General features: G+C 38.3%; 2 protein-coding genes across 6 annotated transcripts; one reads left to right on the top strand and one right to left on the bottom strand.

Annotated features, from left to right (window-relative positions):
* Positions 1–31: 31 nt before the first annotated feature.
* On the bottom strand, positions 32–2,568 carry LOC132196123 (coiled-coil domain-containing protein 22 homolog). Its single transcript, XM_059618552.1, has 10 exons — positions 2,270–2,568; positions 2,021–2,192; positions 1,829–1,961; positions 1,379–1,770; positions 1,197–1,319; positions 912–1,145; positions 717–856; positions 497–662; positions 309–443; positions 32–246 (listed from the first exon to the last, which is right to left on the bottom strand). The coding sequence occupies exons 1-10, from the start codon at positions 2,317–2,319 to the stop codon at positions 127–129; spliced, it is 1,665 nt and encodes a 554-aa protein (XP_059474535.1). The 5' UTR covers positions 2,320–2,568; the 3' UTR covers positions 32–126.
* A 14-nt stretch (positions 2,569–2,582) lies between these two features.
* On the top strand, positions 2,583–21,688 carry LOC132196122 (sodium-dependent phosphate transporter 1). 5 transcript variants are annotated; one of them, XM_059618549.1, is made up of 13 exons: positions 2,584–2,720; positions 12,380–12,580; positions 16,012–16,431; positions 18,730–18,828; positions 18,888–19,031; positions 19,086–19,268; positions 19,450–19,569; positions 19,851–19,907; positions 20,022–20,338; positions 20,488–20,627; positions 20,683–20,868; positions 20,928–21,080; positions 21,190–21,688. In XM_059618549.1, exons 3-13 carry the CDS (start codon positions 16,242–16,244, stop codon positions 21,278–21,280), a joined length of 1,680 nt encoding a protein of 559 aa, XP_059474532.1. In that variant the 5' UTR covers positions 2,584–2,720; positions 12,380–12,580; positions 16,012–16,241; the 3' UTR covers positions 21,281–21,688. The 5 variants fall into 5 exon arrangements, with proteins under 5 accessions (XP_059474534.1, XP_059474532.1, XP_059474533.1 ...); XM_059618550.1 differs by lacking the exon at positions 2,584–2,720 and adding an exon at positions 6,723–6,880; XM_059618551.1 differs by lacking the exons at positions 20,928–21,080; positions 21,190–21,688 and having other exon boundaries at positions 2,583–2,720; positions 20,683–20,872.
* Positions 21,689–25,221: the final 3,533 nt, after the last annotated feature.

The following is a 25,221-nucleotide window of genomic DNA, read 5'->3' on the forward strand; positions in this document are numbered from 1 at the left end:
TAGTTAAATCAGATTAAAAAAATAGATAAAGTTAAACTAATAGAAAATTTATGTATTAGAAATGCGTTGAACTGATTCAATTTCTTGATTATCACGAAACTGCCTTTTTAGTTTTAGGCAAAGTTTTTACGACGAAAATGACTTCAATTGGGCAGAGAGAGCAGCGCTCTCCTTTCGCATTTGCACCAAATCTGCCGTAATCCTCTCCAAGTTGGCGGAAATATTTTTTGAAGTTTCAGTCTCGATCTGTACACCATTAAAAGTTTCAAAATTATTTTGAAGTCTGAGGAATTAATGCAATAATTAACCTGATCCTCCAAATCTCTGATTTCCCTAAGAATCGATCCAGTTTCTTCAACAAATTTTACAATTTTGGAACAATCATTGTGCAGCGTGGCCAGCAACTTGTAGGCATTCCTTGACGTCTCTTCTCGCTTGGCATCCTTATTTTTTTTTTTTAATACAGGAATTTAAGTAAAAAATTTTTGGAAAGTACCTTAAAAATCATTTCGTCAGTGACAGCAAATGACCTGTCCAGCCGACCTGATAGTTGGTTTATGTCTTTTTGGACCATCCTAGTGTCCGCCAGAATTTTATCTATGTCTTCTTTTTGTTTCTTGATGTTGCCGATAATTTCAAAAATTCTCCGAGTGTACGATGATCTGCAATAAACTCAAGGTTTTACAAAAACCAAATTTTATTTAGTTTTTTTATACCTAGAAATGTCTTTGTTCATCTTTTCATACTCGATTTTGAGTCTACCCTGCAGTTGCTCCTTGTCTTTTACCTCAATGGCCAGCTCCTTCAACTTCTCCTCGACACCTCTTGCTATTTCTGCCTGCATTTGAGCTTCCGTCTATAAAGCGTAAAAACAATCAATTCATTAAATAAAACAATTCGAGTCCTCTTACTAAATGATGGGAGTTTTGTCTCAGGTCTCTATACTGCTCGATCAAAGGCGCGCGATGTTTGTCCCACTTTGAAGCCAGGGAGAGCAACTTTTTGACCTCCTCTTTTATTAAATCGTCCAACTTCTGCATATTTTCTTCAGCTTCAGGCAGAAGTTTTGCAACCTTCCTTTCCCTCATCAGCTTTTCATCTCTACACTTGACTTCTTCCTCAAGTGATTTTGATTGATTGGAGATCTATAAAATTTTATAAAATTTAATTGTAACATGCAATGATCTCTAAATTACCTCTAATATTTTTGACTTGTTCAAAATTAAATCGCTCTGAGCACTTTCGATCTGTGCCATTAATTCAGAAACTTCCTCCTGCAATTCTTCGATGATCATCTCTTCATTTTTTAAGGGCACTTCCTATTAATTTTAAAAGCAGACGTTAAAATAAGCAATTTATTAATTTTCTTTTTAAATACTTCAAGTTTCTCTTCCACCTCCTTCTTGATGGCCACATCCACTTTGTCGAATTTGGGTTTCGGGGGCAATGCAGGTTTTTCAAGGGTAAAGACCGAGTTCCAGTCTTTGACCCTGGTCAGAACTAGTGCCTCTGCTGAAGTCAGGCAACTCTCGTTGAGAACAATGAGAGAAGGCATAAGCTGTCTCATGTCTGGTAGCTGCCCAGTGATGGGCCAAACTGGGTCCAACGGGACACTCGAGAACTGACTTGAGGTCAAGGTCAGTGGGTCGACGAAAGGGCCACTGGGAGTGGAAATTATCCCCTTCCGGCGGCACTTAACAGGCAGCCACGGTTTTGAGATCTGCTGCTTCAGAGTATAGACTACCTTTTGCCTTTGCAGATAATTTTTATCTAGGAAAAAATTAATTATTTCAGCTTCATCAGGTATTTGAAAAAAAAAATCACAAACCTAAAGGCACAACAGGCAGTTTTTCAGACTCTTTGGGCAGCAGTTCCATAAGAAACATGAAGACTTTGCGAATATCTGCTTCTGTCGAGTAGAGGAATGTTTGGTAACCAATCTCTCCCTTGTATCCAAGATCCTGTGTAAAAAAAATAATTAATTAAATTTAGTATTTTTATTAACTCTTTTTTAACATGCCTGACACGCTTGGGCAAGGGTGGCTCCGATTCTGAAGCGGACCGACATCGAGGGTGGCATACTTAAGGGTGCGTCAACCTCAGGGTTGATGCTCTTGAGGCACCGGGCCGTTGCTTCCACCACCAATTCGGTGCTGAACTGGCCGATACTGCGGATGTCTTCGTCCAGCTCACTTGGTTTACAAAAATAATTTTTAAATTAATATTTATCATGTATGTTACATATTTTTAGTTGAACATTAAGCATTACCATCCGACTTGACGGAGGGAGTGAATGATGATTTTGTCAACGTCTTCCATTTCAGAATTTTGAAATCAGAATGTTTACAGCCCACTTTGGCCGGTTCTTCAAAGAAATTAGAGAAAATTATCAGCTGGAATTATAATTCAGAGTCGTGAGATTGCAATCTATCAGTATGTAAATCGTTGCATGACGAAGTTTTAGCCGAAAATGCCGAAATTAGGCTTGCTTCGTGTATTGCTAGGAATGTCAAATCGGTCAAATCAGGTGAGTTTTGGTTCCAGTGGCGCTGCGATCGTGCGGGGTGTGCGAGAAGTAGCAGTCGCAAAAATAGGCAGGGTCGACCAATGAGGATCGAGCTCGCAACCGGGTGTGCGTGAAGGAATCAGCAGGGCCGTGTCCTGTGTCGCTAACCTGTCCGCCGGAGAGATCTTTTTTCTTCAGCCACCCTTCGTCAAAGGTATGTACCGGCTGTGTTCGGCTGCCGATCGGCAGGTCCTGATGCCGCCCTCGCTTTAGGCTGAAAAATTTCGGCGCAAAGCCGAATAAGCGCGCGCCAATCGTCGCCGCAAAATGTCTCGCACGTGTTTCTCGGTCGCCTCCAGTTTCCCGCAAATCAATAAACCCAACTCGTTTAATACCCTTAACGGACACGTCTGTCTATTTCCGCCCTTAATTTTCAAAGTTAATGTTTTTGGGAAAGAAATTTGACCCGAACTTCCCTCATGTTTCCCTAGCTTGAGGAAGCACAGCGAGGACAAAAACAAATATGTAGAGAAATTACATAAAGAGATTTTGAGGCTAAGGACGGGTTTTCCTTGGATCTTTTCTCCGAACAATGGCGCCTTGCTTTTTATGCCTCGAGCCGGTTGCTCTTGTTCACGTTGCTTTTATTTGATCATATTGACAGGAAATTTTCAGTAAATTTCATTTGATCGATCCAATTGCGCCGATCGATTTGGCGCCTGCTTAAAAAAACCAGAGGCGAAAGTGGTGGGGAGCGGCTTTGGCTTCTTTATAGAAGAGCGCAGATTAATCCATAATTTGCTGATAAGACGTTATTTTAATAGAACGCCGGTTTTGTGAAATAAAGGTGAAAGTTGAAAAGATCAAAGCCGCGTGTGCGATAGCGAGAGATAAATTTTTGCACATTGAGGGTTTTAGTTTATAAGAAAAACAGAACTTTTAGGTCAAAACCAATAGAAATATGTACAGCAGGGGTGGGAATATATAGTGACCAGTTCTTCTCTTAAAAATAATAAATTTGACGAGTAATTTCTTTTTTGTCATTTTTAAATTTCCTGCATAATTTTTTAATTTTTCTTATTTTCACTTGAATTTGTAAGAAAGCTTTTTAAAATTTTTATTTTAAAGCCCCTCTGGAAATCGTCAAATCAGGAGGCATTAAATTTGCTCCACTATAGTTTTGCAGACGGCGTGTTAAATATATTTATTTTGATGTTTTGCAGACCAATTGGCCAATAGGACGTGCAAATGAATGGGAATTGGTCGCATGTTAATTTGTCCGATTGATAAAAGTCAAGTGCGCGTGTCAACAAATGCAAATTAAACGCGGGCGATGGATTCAACCTTGGCCAAAGTCGGATTTGAAATCTTTGAATTATTCCCGACGGCAAATTAGCACCGCTGAATTAATTTCAGTATATCGGTGGGGCCAAAACAATCAATTTGTTTGCTCGACCCAATTTATTTTGTACAACATCAAACAAAATTTGAGTAGTTAAAGTGGAGCTGCAGCTTTGAATGAAATTTTTAATTAAATTGAGGAAAGCCGCAATTTTTATTGAAACAGTCTCTGACCTAACTGAGGTTAAAACTTAAAACCGTGATTCCCCAATTTCCTGTTTTGTTTCATTTTTTTTCCTATTAAAAAAGTCAAGTTGTAACAGGAAACGCGCTTTTTAGTAAAATTTATTTTTACTCCACAGTTTGAAACGGAATTCCTTCTTGTCTCTGTTTCTCTCTCAACAGAATTTCTTTTCTTTGTTCTGGCGCGAAGCACTTAAGAGATAAGCTTGCTTGCCCAAGGCTACGTCTCGCGAGAAAAACGCAGGAAAGGAAAAGGACAAGTTTCGCTATAGTGGTGCACTCGCGGCTCTGAGGTCGTCGACACCATATCGTTGCTAAACTGGTCCAATTCCCCACACAACTCAATTTGGCAACACTGAATGATGCAATAATTGCGAATTTTAAACCAACAAAAAAAATTTGTGATAATTAGAGTCATCCGGAGCAAACAGATGTTGAAGGAAAGATGAGCTGTTGTAAATTTTTCCTCATTTTAAAAGGGAAGAGAGTTGCATGTTTGTGGACAGTGTCAAAATCCTTGGCAATTTTTTTTCCAAAAATACATTTCTCGCCAATTTTCCTGCGTTTTTAGGGATTTTGGCCAATTTATTTATATAATTTTTTAATACATCATCATTTAAGTTTAATTTTTCTTACAATTGAGAATAAAAATTTTGAAGAGAAGCTCTAAAACTGATATAAATAGCATTTTGTCTATTCCTACCTATCAAATAGAGAATAATTCAGAGATTTTCACTATTTAAATCTTTATCAATTGATTTTTATAACAATTTTACAAAACGTAAATAGTTAATTGAAGGTAAATAATTATTCAATATATTTCTACTTTTTTGTACAAATGCAATTTAATATTTTATTGTACGACGAAATCAGAAAAATTATTTGTCTTCTTCCGTCACGTCGTTTTCTCTTTTTTCTGCGCGCCAAAGTCATTTGTTAAATTTTAAGGAGTTTGAAAACAATCGGAGGCGTGGGACGTCTGCAGGGAGCTAATGCCCATTATTTCAACGCTGAGTGGCGATTTAACGAAAACACGGCCGCAGTCAAAACAAAAACTCGTTTTTACTTTTTTTCCTATGCGGATCCCGAGTTCAATTAAGTCATTAGGGCGGCCCTGAACCGAAATAAGTTCGCGGTGCATCTTTTTTTTCTTTCTTTTGCGAGGAGCAAAGTGATGTGCCCACTTAAGGAATCCGCGATTACGTCAGCGGCCGAAAAAACGCCATTCATTCGCACACGCGCCAAAATGGAGAAAAGTCATGAGGAAAGAGAGGACGACCGGTTTCCAAGAGAATTACGAGCGGCCGTGACTGCCAATTTTGCTGGAGGCCTCGCCAAGGGATTTTGCTTTTATTTCGGGACGCAGATTTGTGGAAGGAATTCATTTTAATTGGCGAAAAACGGCGATTGAATCAAATAAACACACCTGCTCGCAATTGGCTCCGAGCCACGCGCGTGCAAATTTGGCCCAAATTTATAGTTTCATCAAAATCAGCTGGAATTTGCAGGAAAAGAGTTGCCGTTGGAAAGAAATTTTATTAGTCAGTATAAATAAACTAAAAGTTTCAATTGAAAATTTTAAATAATCCTATCAATTATAAAAATACAAAAGACATTTGACTCTGGGAAAATTTATGAAACATAAAATTAAAATATATATTTATGCCTATTTTATTTAAAATAAAACTATTTTAATTTTTTGTTCAAATTATGCATATTTTTGCGTGGGTGTCGCGTATATAGTTGCATTCGTATTACGTGCCAAATTTGCTGCAAAGAGTGAACCGCATCAGTTGAAACGCCGCCAGCCATAGAGTGGCTGTCCGGCGCCGACGAGCAAGGTGTGCATTTTTCACCGGCTAATTTCGGCCGCTGACTCTCTTTCTCAGAAACCATTTCCTTCCGTCCGAAACGAGACAAGTGACGCACAAATCAAACCAATTGCATTTAAAAAAAAAATCGTGGAAAATCCATTATTATAGGAACTCCTATGGCGTTTAGGGTTTTGTGAAAACAATTAGACATTTCTTTTAATAGAACGCAAGTAACATTCAGTTTCCGTTGCGGAGAGCTTTGAAAATTAAAATAATAATAATAAAGAAATAAAGGAAATTAAAAAACTTATGAAATTGATATTTAATTATTTTTTTTTATTTTTTGATATTTTTCAAACTAATGCAACACTCATAATAATTTTAAAAACAACAATATGGGAGTGAAAATAAAAGTAAAACTTTTTGCAAAAAACAATATTTTAAATTAATCAAAATAGTAATTTTTTGAAAATAATTATGATATAAGTGTGAATAAATTTTAGTTTTTCTTTTTACAAAGAACTTCAAGGCTACATAATAATCATAATTTATTTATTTCTTTTTTCATATTTATTTGAAAGTTCTAGAAGCTTCTAAATTTGATTGCAGGATTAAAGGTTGTTTTTTTATTATTATTTTTGTTTGTTTTTTTGTTGATTGAGGTGACAAATGGTTTGATTTGTCTGTCAAACGCTTGCGGCGATCACATGATCGGGCGGAACGAAGTGGGTCGGTCGGTCGGGGGGCTGCCAAGCGGGTTAGTTATTCTGGGCGCGAGTAGTCTCGGGGGCTGCTTCTCCCACCCTCCCTCCTCCGTCCACATGTTGCGTTCGCCGCCGCCGCCGCGACTCTTCTTGCAGTCTGTCAATCGCGAGCGACTCGCGCGCGCTCTCTCCTCCGACGCAACCTTTCTGCCCTGAAATGTGTCGCCCGAATGGAGTGGCCCTTTGCAAAAACCACACCCTCGTCGTGCAAGGTACAGTCGCTATTCAATTAGGGGTGTATTTTTATAACTTTTTGCATTTTTGATTGTGAAAAGTGTTGGTTTTGCGAGAAGGCGATTACGAGATTGTGTCGTCAATATTTGATTTTCGCGTCGACATTGCAAAGTCGTGAGTTCACTTCGAGGACACCTGCACTTTTTCGCGCCAACTCGGCGAATTTCTGCCGTCTTGATCATAGCCGGACGCTTCCAGGAAACCCTGCAAACAAACATCACAAAATTGAGAAATTCTGTCTAAACAAAAATCAAACTTTTTTAGTTTTGCAGAAATGCGCTGGGGAATGAATTTGTGACTCATTTTTGCGATTTAGGTAAATTTTTATTTCAACAAATGATTTGACCGAAGAAAAAAAAGTTATTAATAATAATCGTATATTTTTAAAATAAACAATTAACTAAAGAAAATGCATCAAAATAGTGGTTTTTAGATAAAAAAAATGGTAAAATGTTTCACAATATTAAAAAAAAATCCAAGGATCATTATTATCATAATGATAGTTTTGAACTTCTTAGCATCTTCATAAAATGCTCTTGTTAACTAGTTCTAGCAAGATCAGAGCAAGATCAAATCTGGAAAGCAAATTACCAAATTAGTTAATAAAAAAATTTTACTTTTTTTAATTTAAAAGTTATCTATATTTTCGCATGATTAAGCAAATTTTTCTTAACTCGGTCGATCCTCAGATTTTCCTGTTTTGCAGTTTACTCTTCTTTGGTCTAATTTCCTGGTGCGATAAACCGCTGATGCTGATAGGGAAAAGGCGCGAAAAGCAAGCTGCCGTCTTATCTCCCCCCACTTATCGCAAACCTGAGCGTTTTTATTCTATTCTTGTCGTTTGAATGAAAGTGGAAAATCAATCCATGCGAGGCACGTGCGTGTCTCCACGGGGGACCTGAAATAAATTTGGTGCCTTTCATGTGTGGGCGAGTGTGCGAAAAGTCGAGAAGCCGTTTTCCGCGGGTCAATTCACAGATGGCGCCGCCTGTCCGCTGGAGAACCACCCCCTTATCAGCTCAATGGAGCGCCGGTGCTAATTCGGTGAATCACGCACCACTGTAGTATCAGTCACTTATGGACTAAACCGCTGTTTGCTAATAATATTTTCTTGGGAAATTGTTTAAGTATTGCGCAATAATTTCAATTATTTTGCAATTTTTGAAACCTTAAAAATTCCCTTTTATTTTAAATTCATATAATTTTTTTTGTTCTCCCCAATTTGTTTGATTTAATGCAATTGATTTTCATTCACAATTGACACATGATATTTTTAAATTTGTTTATGTTCTTAATTGGGTGCGGACATTTTGCACTCGGCGGGGTTTCCAGGAGGGTCGGTGAGCGAAATATGATACATGTACATTAGCATATATATCGACAATTACGTCATCGCGGCGCGATGTAATTCCACCAGCACACGCGCGGGTCATGTCATGACAAGGCGGCGTGTACATGCCCTCGCCCTGCCTCTTTTTTATCGCACCTCGTTCGCCGCAGCCCAACGGAGGAAACAAAGAAAGAAAGAGAGAAGATAGAGAAAAAAAACTTGACTTGTTTGCATCGAGATTCCGTTGCAACTAAGCATCACGTGGTCTGCAATTCAACGAGGAAATTCCACCCAAAGAAATGGGTTCAAATAAAAAATGCATTCTTTTCATATTACAATTTAATTTTTGTATCTGTGAAAATCAATCCAACAAAAAATCAAGCAAGAAATATGAGAGAGGAAATATTTTGCGATGAATCAAAAATTAAAAATAAATTATTCGATATTTATTTTCAAATCAATTTTGTCAGCAAGTCCGATTTGATCGAGCGTGTGATCGCGGCGTGCTCCAATTATTTGCACAGCGAATCGGCGGGAGGAAAAACGAAACGCAGCACCGCGTCAGCAAAGACCATCCATACTAATTACGCGCGCCACTGACACTCGTCACTTTTAATTAGAAGCATCACTTGAAGCTGCTGACGCCAATTCTCGCGTAATCGCCTTTGGCCGCGTGCAAAACCGAATTCCTGCATTCCCTGCTCCAGTGGAAGAAAGTTTTCTTGCATTTCAACATTGCTTAGATATTTATTTTATTAAATAATGAATTTTACCAAAACTCCATTTGATATTTTTACGGATCAAACCAAAGAAAAGCCGAACCGTTTCGTTTGCAATTAAATTTGGCAAGTCTGCCTAGCCGACATTGTACTCTTTTGATTGCAAGACTTACTTTCTTTTTCGCCCCGTTCTATTCAGCAGGGAGGGCTAATCGCTCCCCGCGCAGTTTGAAAAGTTAAGTGACGACGAGCGAGAATATATATAAAAAAAGTCAAAGTGCACCTTTGGCCGTCGGCCAGACGATTTACACGCGCCGTGAGTGACCAAAGTTCAAGCCAAGTTTCGCCGTTTGTTGGCGGATGATAAATAATTTTTGGCGTTTTACTGCGAAATTCGCGCGTTTAATTGACCCAACCGCACACGTGCCTAGCAGCAACAAATTAGACGCCAAGAAATAGTTTTCACAACCGATTAACGGTTTTTGCAAAACTTCTACTGAACTTAAATTTGAATTTGAATTTTGCTGTATTTATGAAATTTCAAAAATTTCCACTAATATTTACAAGTTTTGATAAGAATTTATTTGAAGAATAAAATTTTAGTGAATGGGATTCAAGTATTGCTTATTATTATTATTATTATTATTATTGAGACGCTTTGCCAAAAGTTTCAATTCCTTGATCTGTATGTCAATTGTATTATTGAAATCATTGTGATATAAAAAGCATTAATTGAAAACTGTAGAGAACGCATTGATTTTTTTCCAATCAAATTTATTAATTGTTGTTATTTGTAACCATGCTTTCAAATCTACAATGAAAGCAGCACGACTTGTGGATTAACATTCGAACAGTTTAATTAATCGTGTTGTGGCGACCCGCACAAGGAAAGTGTATTATTATTTGTGCGCATGACTCACTCGCTCGTTGGCCGCAGTTGTTTGAACCCGTTCGAGGCTGTTTCGTCCGGTGCTACTAGTGGGGCCAATAAATAATTGACTACGCGTGTTGCCGCGCTAATCGGCGTTAATTGGCTATTTTTCCGATGATCCGTGTTTTTGTTTGCAATGCCGCGCTTAATTTATGTAACTTGTTTTTATTTGCTTGCGCCTGCGATAATCAGCGGAAAGTATGAAATCAATAACACTTGTTGTTCGGTAGGTGCGTCGTGACCCCGAAATTAAAAATAAAACCATGTATCCCTAATTTTTATCTTTCAAAATTCTGTTTTTTACATTTACGAGCCAATAAAATCGATCAATCAATGAAATGCAGCATTTTAAAACAGCAGAATTTTAAGAATTAAAATTCGTCAAATGTTTTTATTTACTTCTTATATAAGAGATTTAGAAATTCATGTTTTCAAGGTATTTCTAAGTTTTCAACAGTTTTTAAGAGGTTTTTTTAGAACTATTTTTAAGTACAACCAAAACTGCTTTAAACTTAACAACACGAGCCAATAATCTACACTAATTATTATAAAAAGTCACTCGGACACTAAAAAAAATTTGGAGTACTTTTAAAAGATAAAATCTTTTCATCCTTCAATTCAGTTTATTTTTCTCCAAAACAAGTCATCAATCAACTATCATAATCTCTTGAAAGGTACTTTAGAATGGTACGTTGTAAAACGAAAAAGTAGAAGATTTCACGGCAGATTATAGAATGCAGCGGTATGACGCAGTTTGCAGCGTTCCATTTCGTAGCCTGTCTCGCCAGCGCGTCGCTTTAATTTATAAAAAGGCAAAATTAGCAGCAGAAATTTCGTAAAACGCGCTGATAATCTGTTAGTTTGATCACCCGCTGCGACGCGACACGAAAAATTAAAGTGACACTCTGGAGTGCTGCTGCAAAATTGGGTTAACGCTTAAAACCGGATGCAACTTTTATTATCTCCCATATAAAACTTTTTCCTTTAATGAAAGTCTCTTCGCCAAGTATGAGGCTTTAAAATAAATCCATGTTTTATAATTCAAACTGAAATTGATGAAATCTTGTAGTTTAATTCCTTGACTTAAAAAACTAAATCTATATTAAGGTTTAAGGTTAAACTTTTCATCAAAAGGAAATTTTTGCGTATAAATGAAAATTTTTCAAAAATGATTGAAAGTTTTAAAATATCTTCTATAGTTTTTCAAAAATTCTGATAATTGTCCTCAAAAGGGAAAAAACAAACGGCATAAAATTGGTATTCGAAAAAATTATAGAGACTTGGAATGTTTCCTTGTAGGTCTCGACCTTGGCTGAGTCGCGAATTTCGTTGGTGCGAAAAACGTCAGGCTGGAGGTGTGTCCGCTCGCTTGCGTGCGACGGACACCCTTTTTTTTTGCATAAAATCCACTCGGTTCTTCTTTTTGTGTCTTTTATTATCTGAAACCACACCCTCCGCGTCGCGTCCCGCGGCTTATCTGCATCTGTTAAAAAGCGCCCATCCATTAGCCGCAGATGTAGTCGGCCGGTGTCAGTTCTGATAGAAAGGTAGGCGCCATTTATTTTTCCTCTATTTTCGAAACAAAGAAGCTTTTCACTCTTTTTTTGCGGCAAAAAGAAAATAAAAAGGAAAGAGAGACGCGTCTGCCGGGCGTCCGCAGTAGCTGCCGCTCCAATTTCCTCGCCGTCTAAATATTTACGCTGCTGACGTCTCGAGGACGCGTTATTTTTTATGACGGTGCGTGTCACATGCGCGCGTATGGCAGCAGCAGGTCGTCAAGACTCCAATTCAGACTCGCACAACAACCAATTTTTCTTTCTTTTCTCCGCCGGAGAAAAGCGTCTTTCAAACGGAAACAAAAATGTATTGATTTTCCTCACAAATAGGGCTTCCCGTGAAATAAAGAAGAGGAAAGCCAAGAATAATGAACTTCCTATTTTTTTAGTCTGTTTTTCCCGTTTTTCATAGTTAAATTAATAATTATGGGGCTATTCTATTTAGGAAAAATCACATTAAAATAAAAGAGCCCTCATTATATTTTAATCGTTTTCAAAAGGGTTTTCAGGGTTTTTTGTGGCAATTGTCCAAAAGCAGAATGTCATATTCTTAAATAAAACATCTAGTTTTTCTAAAAACTAGAAAACATCGTGGCAGCTTTTTTAATTATTAGTGGGTTTCGACAAAAGAACTTGCATATTTTTTAATCAACTTTAAAGTAAGTTGAAATTTAAACAAAAATTCACACACAAAAATGATTTCGACATAATTATTCTTGTATTTTAGTTTCTTGGAGAAACAAAGCTGGAAAAATTCTGAGAAAATACTATTTAACTGGAAATGTCAATTTAGAAGAAAATATTTTAACAATAAGCAAATTATTTAAATTTCTGTGATTATTTTGAAAGCTCAAATCTTGTTGGAAACAATTGAGTGCTAAATTTAAATAATTAGAAAAATCATAAATGGTTCCAAATCTAATTGCTTGTTTTGTTTGCAGATGTCTGCCTGTAATAGCGTGCAATTACGGTGCTGCGCCCGCGTGGACCGACAACTGGTGTCCTAGCCAGGGCTGAAGGTTCGCCCAACGCAACTCGCCAGGGCCCGCCTCCTCCTCCACACCCCCCAGCAGCAGCAACTAAGCAACCGAACAACCGCAGGCGCATTCTTTTCCTTCCCTCATCTTATCCGCTAAATCTGTGTGAGTATATCAAATTAATTTTCAGAAATCGCTGCGGCGACAATGCAGATTGGGCGCGAGGCTGCACCTCTTGTGAAATTGGTTTTGGCAACGCCACACTTCTTCTTGTCCAGGGACGTTGGTTGAATTAATTGGCTTGTGCAAGCTCGTCAGCTGGAAATAAATCTGAATTTCGAGTGATGCGAAAAGTCTTCTCTGCGTCGTTTGCAACTTTTTAATTCGCCACGAGCAAATGTTATGCTGGTTGATTACTTTGCTTGTGACAGTTTGAGGCTTTTGTCCACCGCCGCGGCCTTGCATCCTCCTTGTTTGTTGATCGCAATTGAATCTCTCGCTGGCGCACCTGACAAACCGAAAAACAACAAGCCGCTGTTTGTTCCTCTGCCGCGGCGATTGTTTGTCAACCGCCGTCAGCATCTCGCTCTCAATCTGTCACTTGATTGCTTTGCACCTTCAATTACTCCAACTACACCAACAAGAGATTGAAATCAAGAGTGAAACTCGTGCATGAATTGAATGAAAATAACCATTAAAAAAAAAAATCTACTAACAAAAACAAGCACTCTCGAAATTGAATTTTTTTTTTTTTTTGTGATTATGAGGTTTTTAGGAAATTGATATGAGGCATTGGTACGTTTTTTTTATATTATAATCACATGCTTCAGTTTTTTGTTAAAATCATAAAAAAAAGGCAGATTTGGGCTCAAAGTTTGAATGAATAGGTTTGAAACATTCCTTTATTTTGTTTGACGCGGAATTTTTATTCAAGCTGTGTTGAATAAATAATAATAATTTTAATCTTCTTACAATTAGCAAAGGATTTTAGTGGCATTTAGTGGGTAATATTTTTATAAAAATTAAAAAAGCCCATTTTCGAGATATATTTCATTATCATTTCCAATCAGATGTTCAGGATTTGTTCATGCCACCCCATTACATTTTGAAGAACGCTTTATTGGAACAACAGCTTTGATTTTTAATCGGCTCTTTGCTAAACGTCCTTGGTTGGAAGTGGCGCCGTGTGAGCTCCGTGGGTGCACTCGCAGCTAATGTTTGTCGTTAAAGGCGAATTGCAATTTTAGCGGTGATTGCCGCCGGTTGGATCAATGCGCGAAAGCAGCTGTGGTCCAAATGGGTCACGATCGGGCAGAGGCAGGCGCCGGGCGCTCAATTGGCAAATGATCAATAGCCCTCTCTGCATGCGCCACCCCCGCCCGACGATTGAGCAAAAAGGTGCATCTGCATGAAAGTTCTTCCTTTGATTGCTTGGTTGAAAGATCTGAAGGGGACTTCGATTGCAGTTAATTTGTCAAAGCGCTACGTCCATTTTCAAGATCAAAGTGACATTATAATTGAAAATTTGCAAACTTTTTTAATTGTATTAACGTGGTTTTTTCCTGAATTATGATATTTTTTTAAACTAAATCTCACAATATTTTTACACTTAAATGTCTTAAATAATCACTTTGAACAAATTTCAAACCATAATATTTATTATAGTCTACAATAAAGTTGTTCATAAATTTGTCCTCATTTTCCCAATTGATAACAGATGTATTAAAATTAACAAGTACTGCGTCACCTTATGTCTCTCATTAATTTCACTTTTAAAATTGGAAAGCTTCAAAGCGTGGGTGCGACAAATATGTTTTTCCTCCTGCGCTTTCCTGTTGATCTTTTTTCGTGTTGCGCTTCGGCGAATGACGCGCTAATTTTTGGTTCGGCGGATCGATGTCCGCCGTCGCCGTTTCGTCTCGGATGCAAATCGTGCTTTCGGTTTGGTACGACCTTGACCTCGTCCTTCGCCAATCCGCCAAGGCCAGCGGATGCTGCATTCGAATAGACGACTAATCTCTGATGGCTGACCGGCACTTTCCATCTCACCGCTAATCCCAGGTTAATTATATGCCTCTCTTTATCACCTCATGCATGGGATTAACGCCGGCGAGTCCGCAAATATAATTCTCGTTGCTGTCGTTTCACTATCCATTTTGTTCAATAGGGACAAAAAATTCACTGTATTATATTTTTAAAATTGAAGTGTAGAATTCTCAGTTCGTTTAAATTCAATTCGAATTTATCCTCAATTTGCGAAGATGATTGATGATTTTTAGATTTTCTTTTTGTATTATTCTGTCCTTGATCTCTAAATTAAAATATAATACCACTTACCCTTGCTGACGGTTAATCAATATATGAAATTAAACTTGCCAAATTTTAACATTTTATTGTGATTTTAAAAATTTTAGGTAATAAAATTGCTCAAATTTTTATTTAAAATTGAATCCAATGGGGAGAAACACTAAGCGCTGAAATTCCTAAAATCATTTCGTTTTTTTTATAATAAAAGATTATTGAATGACGTTCTTGTCAAAGATATTGAAACAAATTCCTTCACTTCATAAAAAAAATCATCTTCTGTTGTAAAATAATTACTTTATTTGATTTTAACTGTCTAAATTATGTACTTGGGCATTGATATGTCAGTAAAGTCAATTATTGCAATAAATGAACAAAATAGCAAAATATTTTTCTTCAAATTTCAATTGTTTGTGTGTCAAAATTATATTTTACCTGTTTCGCTCTTTCACGTAAAATCCCCAATTGTTATTGCATTGAGCAAATATCGCCTCTCCTTGAAACTCAATTTGTTTTTCTTATAAAATCATCACCATCATCTAAGTAAGAATCGCATGCAAATATTTCTACGCCATTTAAGATATGCGTAGTTTTTTGTTTTGGTTTCTCCTTTCCGAGGTGCAAAGTAGGCCATTCAATTACCGGGGTTGCGGCGAAATGACAACACGTCGTTGTTTTTGAGCCCAGGGTGCAGAACAGAGGAGACAAAGTCTTGGTGCGCACGCCGGGAAAAGTTCTGGACCCGCGGCGAGCGAGCGAGGGGTTGGTTGGTGAGGAGGCGATCGATCGCGGCGCTTATCAGCAAGTGGAGGGGGTAGGGGAGGGCGGCTCGTATAAAAGGACGGCGGCGTGTTGTTGTTGTTGGAGCGCGATGGTTCGGACGGTCGGTGCACCATGACGATTGGGCCGAAAATTAGCACCCGCCGCGACTCGGCGTATAAATCGAGGCCCGCCATGCCGCACCTGCTCCATTCCACCCACTGACCCACCCCGTCCTCCGAATGCTGCTGCTGCTGCTCGTGTTGATGGCCTCGCCGGCCCTCGGCGCCGCCGAGGCCGACGGCCAGGAGTGGTGCAAGGACGTCGCCTGGGTGTTGGTCGCCGGCTTCCTGGTCGCCTTTTTCCTCGCCTTCGGCACCGGCGCCAACGACGTCGCCAACACCTTCGGCACGTCCGTCGGCTCCGGGGTCATCTCGCTGCGCAACGCCTGCATTGTCGCCACAGTATTTGAAATCCTCGGCGCCGCCCTCATCGGTGAGTCGAAAACGCTAATTTTATGTTTATTTCCACAGGTAAAAAAAACAATCCGAGCTCGCCTGCCCCTGAATTCACTTTTGTGTCCGAACCGAGTTGCAGTATTTTTTTGCTGAATAATTATGCCGACTGTGATATTCCCCGTAATTTTAGTTAAACCAACCGTGATGAGTGAGCGTGCGAATTAAGCCTTTTGCTTTCTTATTTTTTACTTTAACTTTAGTTTTCCCTTGATCCGTGTTTTTTTTTTAATATTTTTTAAATTAAAATGGTTGAGTTGACGGACGCTCTGTGGGTTTTGATCCTGGGGTTCGTGGTTGCGTTCATTTTGGCCTTCGGCATCGGCGCCAACGATGTGGCCAATTCGTTCGGCACCTCGGTCGGTTCCAAAGTGCTCAGCGTCAGGCAGGCCTGCATCCTCGGCACCATCTTCGAGATAGCAGGCTCGGTGCTCATTGGTAAGTACAAAAAAATTAAATTCATTATTATAACCAAAATTCTACAGTTTTTCGCCTTTTTTTATGTTAAATAATTTAAATATCTATTGAAATCGATATGTGAAAAAAATATAAATTTTTTTTTAAAGTGGTGAAATTTTAAAACGAAAAACATCTATGATTTTTTCCTGTCAGTTGCCATTGCAGTGAAAGTTTATGATTAACAGTTAAAGGCAAATAATTACGTAATCAATTTCTAGACGTGAAAATAAATAATATTTGTACAAATAATTTCCCACATTAACCGTGATATCTGCCCTAAATATTTATACAATTTAACTTGATTCTTAAAATTGAGAACTAATTGTCTGTTAAAAAAAAAAATTATTTGTGGTGGTAAAAAATGGCGATGAACTTTTGAAAGTGGGTCAAGGTCTTAAAATCTAGAAGCGTCTTGCTATTAAACGAATTTATTAAATTTGAGTGTAAATTTGAAACTAGTATTATTTCCTCTTTAACAACCTAATTCTTTTGAAGTAGTGAAAAAAGATTGAATATTCATAAAATCGCACTGAAAATTTGTCTTCAAATCAAATCTTTATTTTATTTTTCAGTAGAATTAAAAAAATTTCAATTTCAAACAATTGATTGTTTGACTTGTTTGGAGAAAAATAAAATGAATTGAATTGAATAGAAATAAAATAAATCTAAAATTATGATTTTTCTTATAAAAATTTGAAAAAATCAATATATAATCACATTTTTTTTTAAATTGGGCTTTTCCTTTTAAAAGGCGTCGATTCCCAGAACTTGACGTGTCTCGCCGCCACCCGTGACCTTCTAGCCATCCGAAACCCACGTGCTCGCGGCCGTCGCTAAAAATAAATATCGCCGCCGCCGCGTGTTTCTCTTTCTCTCTTGTTCTCTTGACTACATAATTTCGCGGTTCGTCGTTTTGTCCCATTTTTTATCTGCCGGATTACGCAATGTTGCGAAAAGTGGACGGGATGACGCAATTGTTGGACGTGCCCAATTCTCTGTGCGCCCTTTTATCGATCCACGCTGCCGCCGCCGCCAATGCAGCGTCGCACTTTTCACGGCGCACGCAGCCTCCGCTTGATCAATTGACCCAAAAGCAAATCCGCGCCACATGAAAATGTAAAGTTCCACAAAAATTAGTTTTCCAGTATTAATTTGAAATAAACGAAGAATATTTTATAGTTTTAAATTCGTTTTTATGTACAAATTATGCAATTTTAAGGCTAAATCAAATAAGGATGCTTTTAGAATAAATAATTTAGAAAATTGTATTCAAAATGAGTCAATATCAGGTTACAAAACGCAAAAAAATTCAATTTGACTGACAAGTAAAGAATTCAATTCTAAAGTAGTCGATTTAATAGAGTTCCTGTAAATATTTATAGGCTTAAATTAGTTAAGTCAGAAGTTACTAATTTAAAATTAATTTGTTTTATTTTATTCTCATCCCATTTTTTTTCTATCTAGTTTTGAAGAAAGGCTTTGAACGAGGTTGTATAATTAGAAAGAAAATTGTTGGTCTTAATTTATTTCTGTTTTAATTATCTTGTCTTACGCACGCTGCATCGTGAATCATTTTAATCAATTTATGGCTGACATGAGAGCAAAATGTACCAGTCGCGATAAAGCGAAAATTGCGCACTTTGCAGCCTCCACAGTTCAAGGTGGCGCCGTCGCCATTGGTCCCTCCGACATCACACACCTTCCATTCTTTCTCGGCTGGCTCCGAATATAATTTTTTTTTCTTTTGACTCTGTTGTTTAATCGGAAAAAATCACGCGCATCCTCTCTACGGTCGGGTTCGATAGCCAAAGGGTCAAAGGTCGCGGCCACGATTCTGCTGACTGCTGCTTCAGCCGCACGCTCGCCTTTTTCCAAACGGAGCAGATAAAATAAGAGATTGTTCCGACGGCGCGAAGGTCGCCTCGGGTTCACCACACGACGGGAAAAAATTATCGAATAACGTTTGTCAGACGTCGAAAAAAAAAGACGAGAACAATTTCGTGTCGAGATAAAAATTAGGCAAGAGTAGATCTAGACAAATGTAGGCAACCTGCTTCACATAAGTGTCCAGCAGGTTGCATTTTTCGTCAAAACTGCAGAAATGAAATCTATCATTTTAAAATTAATTATTTTAAAAAGCTTTAGAAAATTTGAGCTACTTTAATTATAGTAATTTTAATATCCCACGCATTTTATTCAGATTTACCTTCTTTTCGTCTGAAAACACTTTACAATTTTTTTAATATCTCGTTTTAAATTATTATATCATTGTTGCAGGGTACAAGGTGTCGGATACAATGCGGAAAGGGATACTCGACGTAAACGAGTACATAGGCCACGAAAAGGAACTGATGATGGGCTGCCTGTCCGCCTTGAGTAAGATCCAGATTAAAATTTTTGTCATCCCTTTCTAATAAAAATCAATTTATTTCCAGCCGGCAGTGCTGTTTGGTTGATTGTGGCCACGTACTACAAGCTGCCCATCTCGGGCACCCACAGCATCGTCGGCGCCACGGTCGGCTTCTCGCTGGTGGCCCGCGGCCCTAGCGGCATCACCTGGTCCAAACTGCTCACCATCGGTACTTGATAAATTTCCAATTTGAATTGATTGATGCTAATTTATTTAAATTAAGTTGCTTCCTGGTTTGTGTCACCGGTGTTGTCCGGCCTGATGTCCGCCGCCCTCTTCATGCTGATCCGCTACTTCATCATCAGGCGGCCCAGACCTTTAATACCTGGTCTCAGGGCACTACCCTTGATCTACGGCGTCACCATCATTGTCAACGTTTTCTCTATTTTCCACGATGGGCCCAAGCGTGAGTTTCAAACTTAAAGAGGAAACTTCAATTTTTTTATATTTTTAAAGAAAACAATAATTATAATTATGTCCTTGAAAATTTCCAAAGTAAATAATTTTTTTTTAATCAATTAAATTATCTGGATCAACTTGAAATATGCACTTAATCACTTTTTTTTAAATTCTTTTTGTTTTTACAGTTCTGCACTTCGACAAAATTCCACTTTGGGGCTCGATTGTGGCCAGCCTGAGCATTGGCGTGGCCGTTTCCCTTGTTGTGCAGTGCTTCGTGGTACCTTACCTGCGCAAGAGCATAATTGGTAAGTACCTTCATTTGAAAAGTTCAAAACGCCATGCGAAATGTTCAAAAAGCTCCACAACCATATAAATTCCAAAACACACCTGTGTTGCCCTGTAAAATAATAGGAAAGAAATATGCCTGCTTCTGGTTGTTAGTTTGCTTTAGAAGGAAGAAAATAAATATACGCATGACATTTTCACTGAATTGGCCCTATTTGGAGAAAAAATCTAGTGTGTTTGGAGCGTTATTGTTAGAGCATGGCTTCACCTGGCGCAGTGGATAAAAATTTGACCCTTTCAGAAACAACGACGAAAGAGTGCGAGGGCCAGGTCAAGTTCACCTTCGGCGAGTCTGCAGGTAATTTGAGTTAATCAAGAAGTGGGGCGGTCTTTGCTTTGCTTACCTCTAACACGTCGTTGCTTCCCTTTGTGCCTTTTGTTGAAACCTTTGCTGAAATTTGACCTCTGGCAGAGTCGTCTCGGGACCACAGCCCACAGCAGAGCAAAAACATCTCAGTGGAGGACATGGGCAAGCTGGGCGTGATCACTGAAAACATCGAGATCACCGCCCTGAGCGCCGCCAACCAGCTCAAGGCCAACGGAAACTCCAAGGCCACCAATGGCTTCATCATGTCTGACAAGGTCGTGACCAAGATTGGTGAAAACGGCGACGCTCCGGTGGCGCAGCTGCAAGGAGGACTCAACTCGGGCAATGTCACCCCCGCCTATGGTCTTTCACCCAACAGCAGTGCAGTGCCCTTAATCAGGGAGAGGGTGCTGACGATACAGGTAGCTTCAAAATCAAATAAGATCACTGCGCATGCGCAGATTCCAGGCTGCGCAAATCACGCATGCGCTATAGCGTATTGGACAAAAATTGTCCAATTTCAGGTGCTAAAAAAAAGATTTCTTATTTTCATTTGATTTCCACCTTTCAGGACCCTGAAGCTGCGAACGGAAACCTGGCGAACGGCAAGGCCGAAGTTCACGACCCTCCCGAGGTTGGTCGTCTCTTTTCATTCCTTCAAATCCTGACAGCAACTTTCGGCTCCTTTGCCCACGGTGGCAATGACGTCAGGTACCTGCAAACCTCTCTTTTACCCTGAGTTGTGTTCTACAATCTAAAATTTCAGTAACGCCATCGGCCCTCTGGTCGCCCTGTGGATGATCTTCAAGGACAGCTCAGTGCACCAAAACGCCGAGACGCCCTTGGCCATCCTGCTGTACGGAGGCGTGGGCATCTCCCTCGGCCTCTGGATTTGGGGCAGGAGGGTCATCCAGACCATCGGCGAAGACCTGGCCGCCATCACTCCTTCCACGTAAATTGATTAAAATTCAAATTCTTGGGTTAGCATTGACTTTTGGTAAAAATTTATAGGGGCTTCACCATTGAAATCGGAGCTGCATTTACCGTTTTGCTGGCCTCGAAGATTGGCCTGCCAATCAGCACAACTCACTGCAAGGTGGGCTCGGTCGTGTTTGTCGGCTGGATGTCCTCGGAAGAAAAGGGCGTAGACTGGAAACTGTTTAGGTAACTTTTCATTCTTTCAATTTCTTTCAATTTGATCCTTAAGACGTCAAGATTTTATCTTTTCTTTCAAATTCTCGAAAAAGAAAAATTAATAATTTTTTGTTTGCAGAAACATTATATTTGCTTGGCTCGTGACGCTGCCCGTAGCTGGTTCGCTGAGTGCCGCCTGCATGTTTCTGCTGACGAGGCTGGCTCTGTAAGCGCACATGGCGGCCGAGCACACTCTCTCACACACAAAAGTGCAGCATTAAACAATAAGAGAAAAACAAGGAGACTAAGACATGATATAGGGAGTGCAACGGAGGGGGGAGAATGTATCTTAATTTCTTTTTTAACTCTTAACATAATTATTTTTTAGACGAGTAAAATAATAATTGTATTGAAAAGAAATGACGCGTGGTGAGAGGCCAGACCTTGTTCGTCGACAGGCTCCGAGGAGAGGAAGTAGTAGTTTTTAAAATGAGAATTAAGCAATATATAGATTTCATTATTTAAGATTCATGACGCATGTTAAGATGATTGTGTATCACAAAAGAGACAAAAACTCCGAGAGCAGAGTAACATCTATCTACTTTTTATATGTAATAAAACATACTACATTAGTTGTGTTTTAATTTGTTAGAGCAAAGTGGAATGTAGCCATTTTTTATTTATATGCAAGCGTTTGATCGTGATGATCTTTGAAATTTTTGTCGACACTGTTGTAATTGTGTAAAATTAATTTATTGAAAGGGCAAGAATATTGTAAAATGCTGGCAATTTGAGAAAGTAAAATTTATTTTTGACCATCTCACAAACACACATACACCGTTTAAAATTATATTTAGAGCTGGTAAAGACTGCGAATAATAGTGCTATCTAGGCGACGATTCTCTCGGCCCAAATTTTCACTCTCTGGCTGTTGATTAAGAATTTGAAACTTGAGTACGACCACTGTTGTAAGGACTTCTGCACCACAGGGTAGATTCGATTTGTGAAAACGGGAGGGAAAAATTTCTCAGAACTGCACCTCTTTGAATCTCTTCACTCACAAGAAGCAAACTTGCTGCTAAACTTTTTTAAATTCAACCTGAAGACAAAGAAAGGCCTGATGACTTAACCCCTTTTCTTTAAAATATTTTCCTACGAACACAACCTTGCTATATTTGAGGTAGGGAGTGTAATAAATAGAGTCTCTGTTAGACATAGCAAATAATACTTTTATTCAGAAATTGTATTCAATTAAAAATTAAATAAAAAATAGAATGCTTTTTAGCAAAATTCCTAATAAAATGCTTCTTGAGCCATAATAATGTACTAGTCTTTATTTGATTGTTGATTATTGATGTGGTGCAACAAGTTCCAAGCTAAATCTCAGTCCGTTTTTACTATCCGTGCAAAATGATGTCTCGTGCTTCGTTACACACAACATTGTACTTCAGAGCGGAGGTATACTTTAAAATTGTCTTTGTTTCTCCGAAGAAGAAGAAGAAGAAGAAGAAGAAATGACTACGCAAAAGTGGCATTTCAAAGCCAGTGTTAAAAATGTGGATCAAACTAATTAAAAATATTATTGGTTCTACAATGATTCAGACCTTATCTGGAGAAAATAAAAGTCAGATGAAATTAAAGGAAATTGAAATTTTCTAACAACACCGTGGTTTTATTTTTACAACTATTATCATTTGTTCCTTTAGAAATCTTCATTTTTTTCAAAACATAAGGATTTCTGTTCTAAAAAAATCAAATAAAAGTTGAAAAATTAAAATTGACACATTAATTTGTTTTCCCAGCAGTGGAATTCTCGCTCAGTTCTGAATCCACATTAAATTTCTTTTGAAAAATTCACTTAATTGAACAAAAATTAAGTGTTCTTAATTTTTCATATATTCGTGAGGCAAAATTGGATTAGTTGTAAGATAATACTTCAGTCTTCAGTATAATATATTCATTTTTATTTTATCAAAGTTTTTGAAAATATTTCGACACGAATGTCGTCCAAATAACCCTTTCCAGAGCCATAGTAGCTACTCTCCATCACATCCTTCTTCCTCTAGAATTATTTGCAATTAATTCAAAATTTCCACACCATTGGACCAATTACAACACCAGAGTAGCAGAGCGACAGAGGAAGCAATAATTATATTTAATTAAGGTATTTTGTATGTTTTTATTTCTGCAAGCTAGTTTTTCAACTGGCATTAAGGCTGGAAAATGCTTGAATAATATTCCACTCTCGGGAATACAATTTTATTTAAACATGCGCAAGATAATATAATTATTCCTAGTAAATTCTGCTTTGATTTAGGTGTACGCATTGGATCATGAACTCGTAAGGCCACATATGAAAAGCAGGTTACGAGCATATTATGAAATAAACTAATTTTTAACTTATAAACTTAAAGTCACATATATAGTTATGATTTCAAACTAATTAGTTTCAATTTGAGCAAGTTTACTGGCCTAGCACCGCACTTTGAATAAATTTTTTTTTTTTTTTTTTTTTTGCTTATGGCACCCGTGAGCTTATTAGGCTATTGGGTCGGTCTCTTGCCGTAGTCTTTGAATAAATAACATATTTCTAAACAATTTTATGTGGAAAAAACATAACTTTAATATCACAAATAACAAGTTTGAAAAATTAAATTGAAATATATAAATATTGGAAAGAGAATGATTTATATTTTCTAAATCAATATACAAAACACAAAAGCGATAATATTCTTAAATATGTATTATTATCACAAATCACAAAATTATTTTGCCATTAACTAAAATTGTTTTGTCAAAACTATATTTTGCAAGTGTTTTTTTTTTTATTATTATTATTAATATTATTGAATTTTTGTAGAGTAGTTTAGTGCATTTAATTGAGCACCATTAAATTTCTCAGAAATTTATAACACCATTTAAAGATTATAATAATCCATATATAAATATCACTTTTAATAGACTCTGTCGTGTCACCACGACAGGGGCTAAATAGTATTAATCAATGAACACCTAAAACTAACGAAGAGCGGAGCTGGAGCCGAGCGCCGCCTTAATTTGCAGACTGGAGTTTGATATTTAATAGGCTTCTCTTGTGTCCCCCTTGGCCCCCTTGTGCATTTCATCCCCCATGTGACTTCAAACTTATCTCTTAATATCTCTTTAATCCTTTAATTAAATAGCCCAAGCACTCCTTAAATGGCTTGGACTAAAGTTACTTTAATTTATTATGACTTTAGTTGTGACTAGGTTTGAGTTCTTAATTAAAAGCAATTAATTAAAGTTAAGAATTAAAGTTAAAGTTATTATTAAATATAAAAGGAACAAAATACAAAATATGGCCAAATAGGATTCGGAAAAGCTAGTCTGATCTTACTAAGCTGAGGAAACGGAGGAAAGCGATAATTACCGGTCAATTAGGAATTTAGTAAAACGTGGTTGCCATTAACCGAATGGGCTGAAGATAGGACAGGGTGTTGTCTGCGTTTCGGGCGTCGCTCGTCTGAGGCTTCAGGCACGGAGAGCCGGCTCCGAGGCTCGACCGTGGGTCTGATTGGGCCCTGAGGTGGCGCGCGCCGATCGGTCTTCTCAGGTTGGCTGAAGGGTCCACGCCATCAGGGAAAGGTCGGCGGGAAATTTGGAAAAGCGCGCGCGCGAGGCTTGCTCGGAATGAAGTTAAGTTTCCTTTATATGAAAAGCTATGGCCATGGGCTAACCTTACTCGCAGAGACAATAATTGATACAAATATTTATTATTCTGTTCGACAATATTTCGCGAGTGTGTGTCACCACAGACTGCCCCCCCTTCAACTTGGACGCGCCCTCGCGTCCATCAAGCTGAAGACTGGTGGTGGCTTGGTGTCCGGTGTGGTGGTTTGGGGCTTGGCAGGGCGCCTCTGGTGTCGTACTGCTCGTGGTTGCGCTGGGCCAAGGCAGGCAGTTGGTGTTTGTGAGAGATAGGTCATCTCTGCTTGGCTTCTCAGAGGTGTTGGAATTGGTGTTCAGGTGTGTTTTTGGCAACTGTGAATTCAGGCAAAATGAATAACAAGTTGGAATTATCCTAACCTATTATTTGTTTCGAGCGGTGTCATTTGTTGTGATTTTGGTAAATTTTTACATTTTGAGATGAATTTTTTTTTTTAATTTCTAGATTACGGTAAATTGTTAATTT

This window comes from Neocloeon triangulifer, unplaced genomic scaffold, assembly GCF_031216515.1.
Source record: "Neocloeon triangulifer isolate White Clay Creek 2 clone unplaced genomic scaffold, ASM3121651v1 ptg000011l, whole genome shotgun sequence".
Lineage (NCBI taxonomy): Eukaryota > Metazoa > Arthropoda > Insecta > Ephemeroptera > Baetidae > Neocloeon > Neocloeon triangulifer.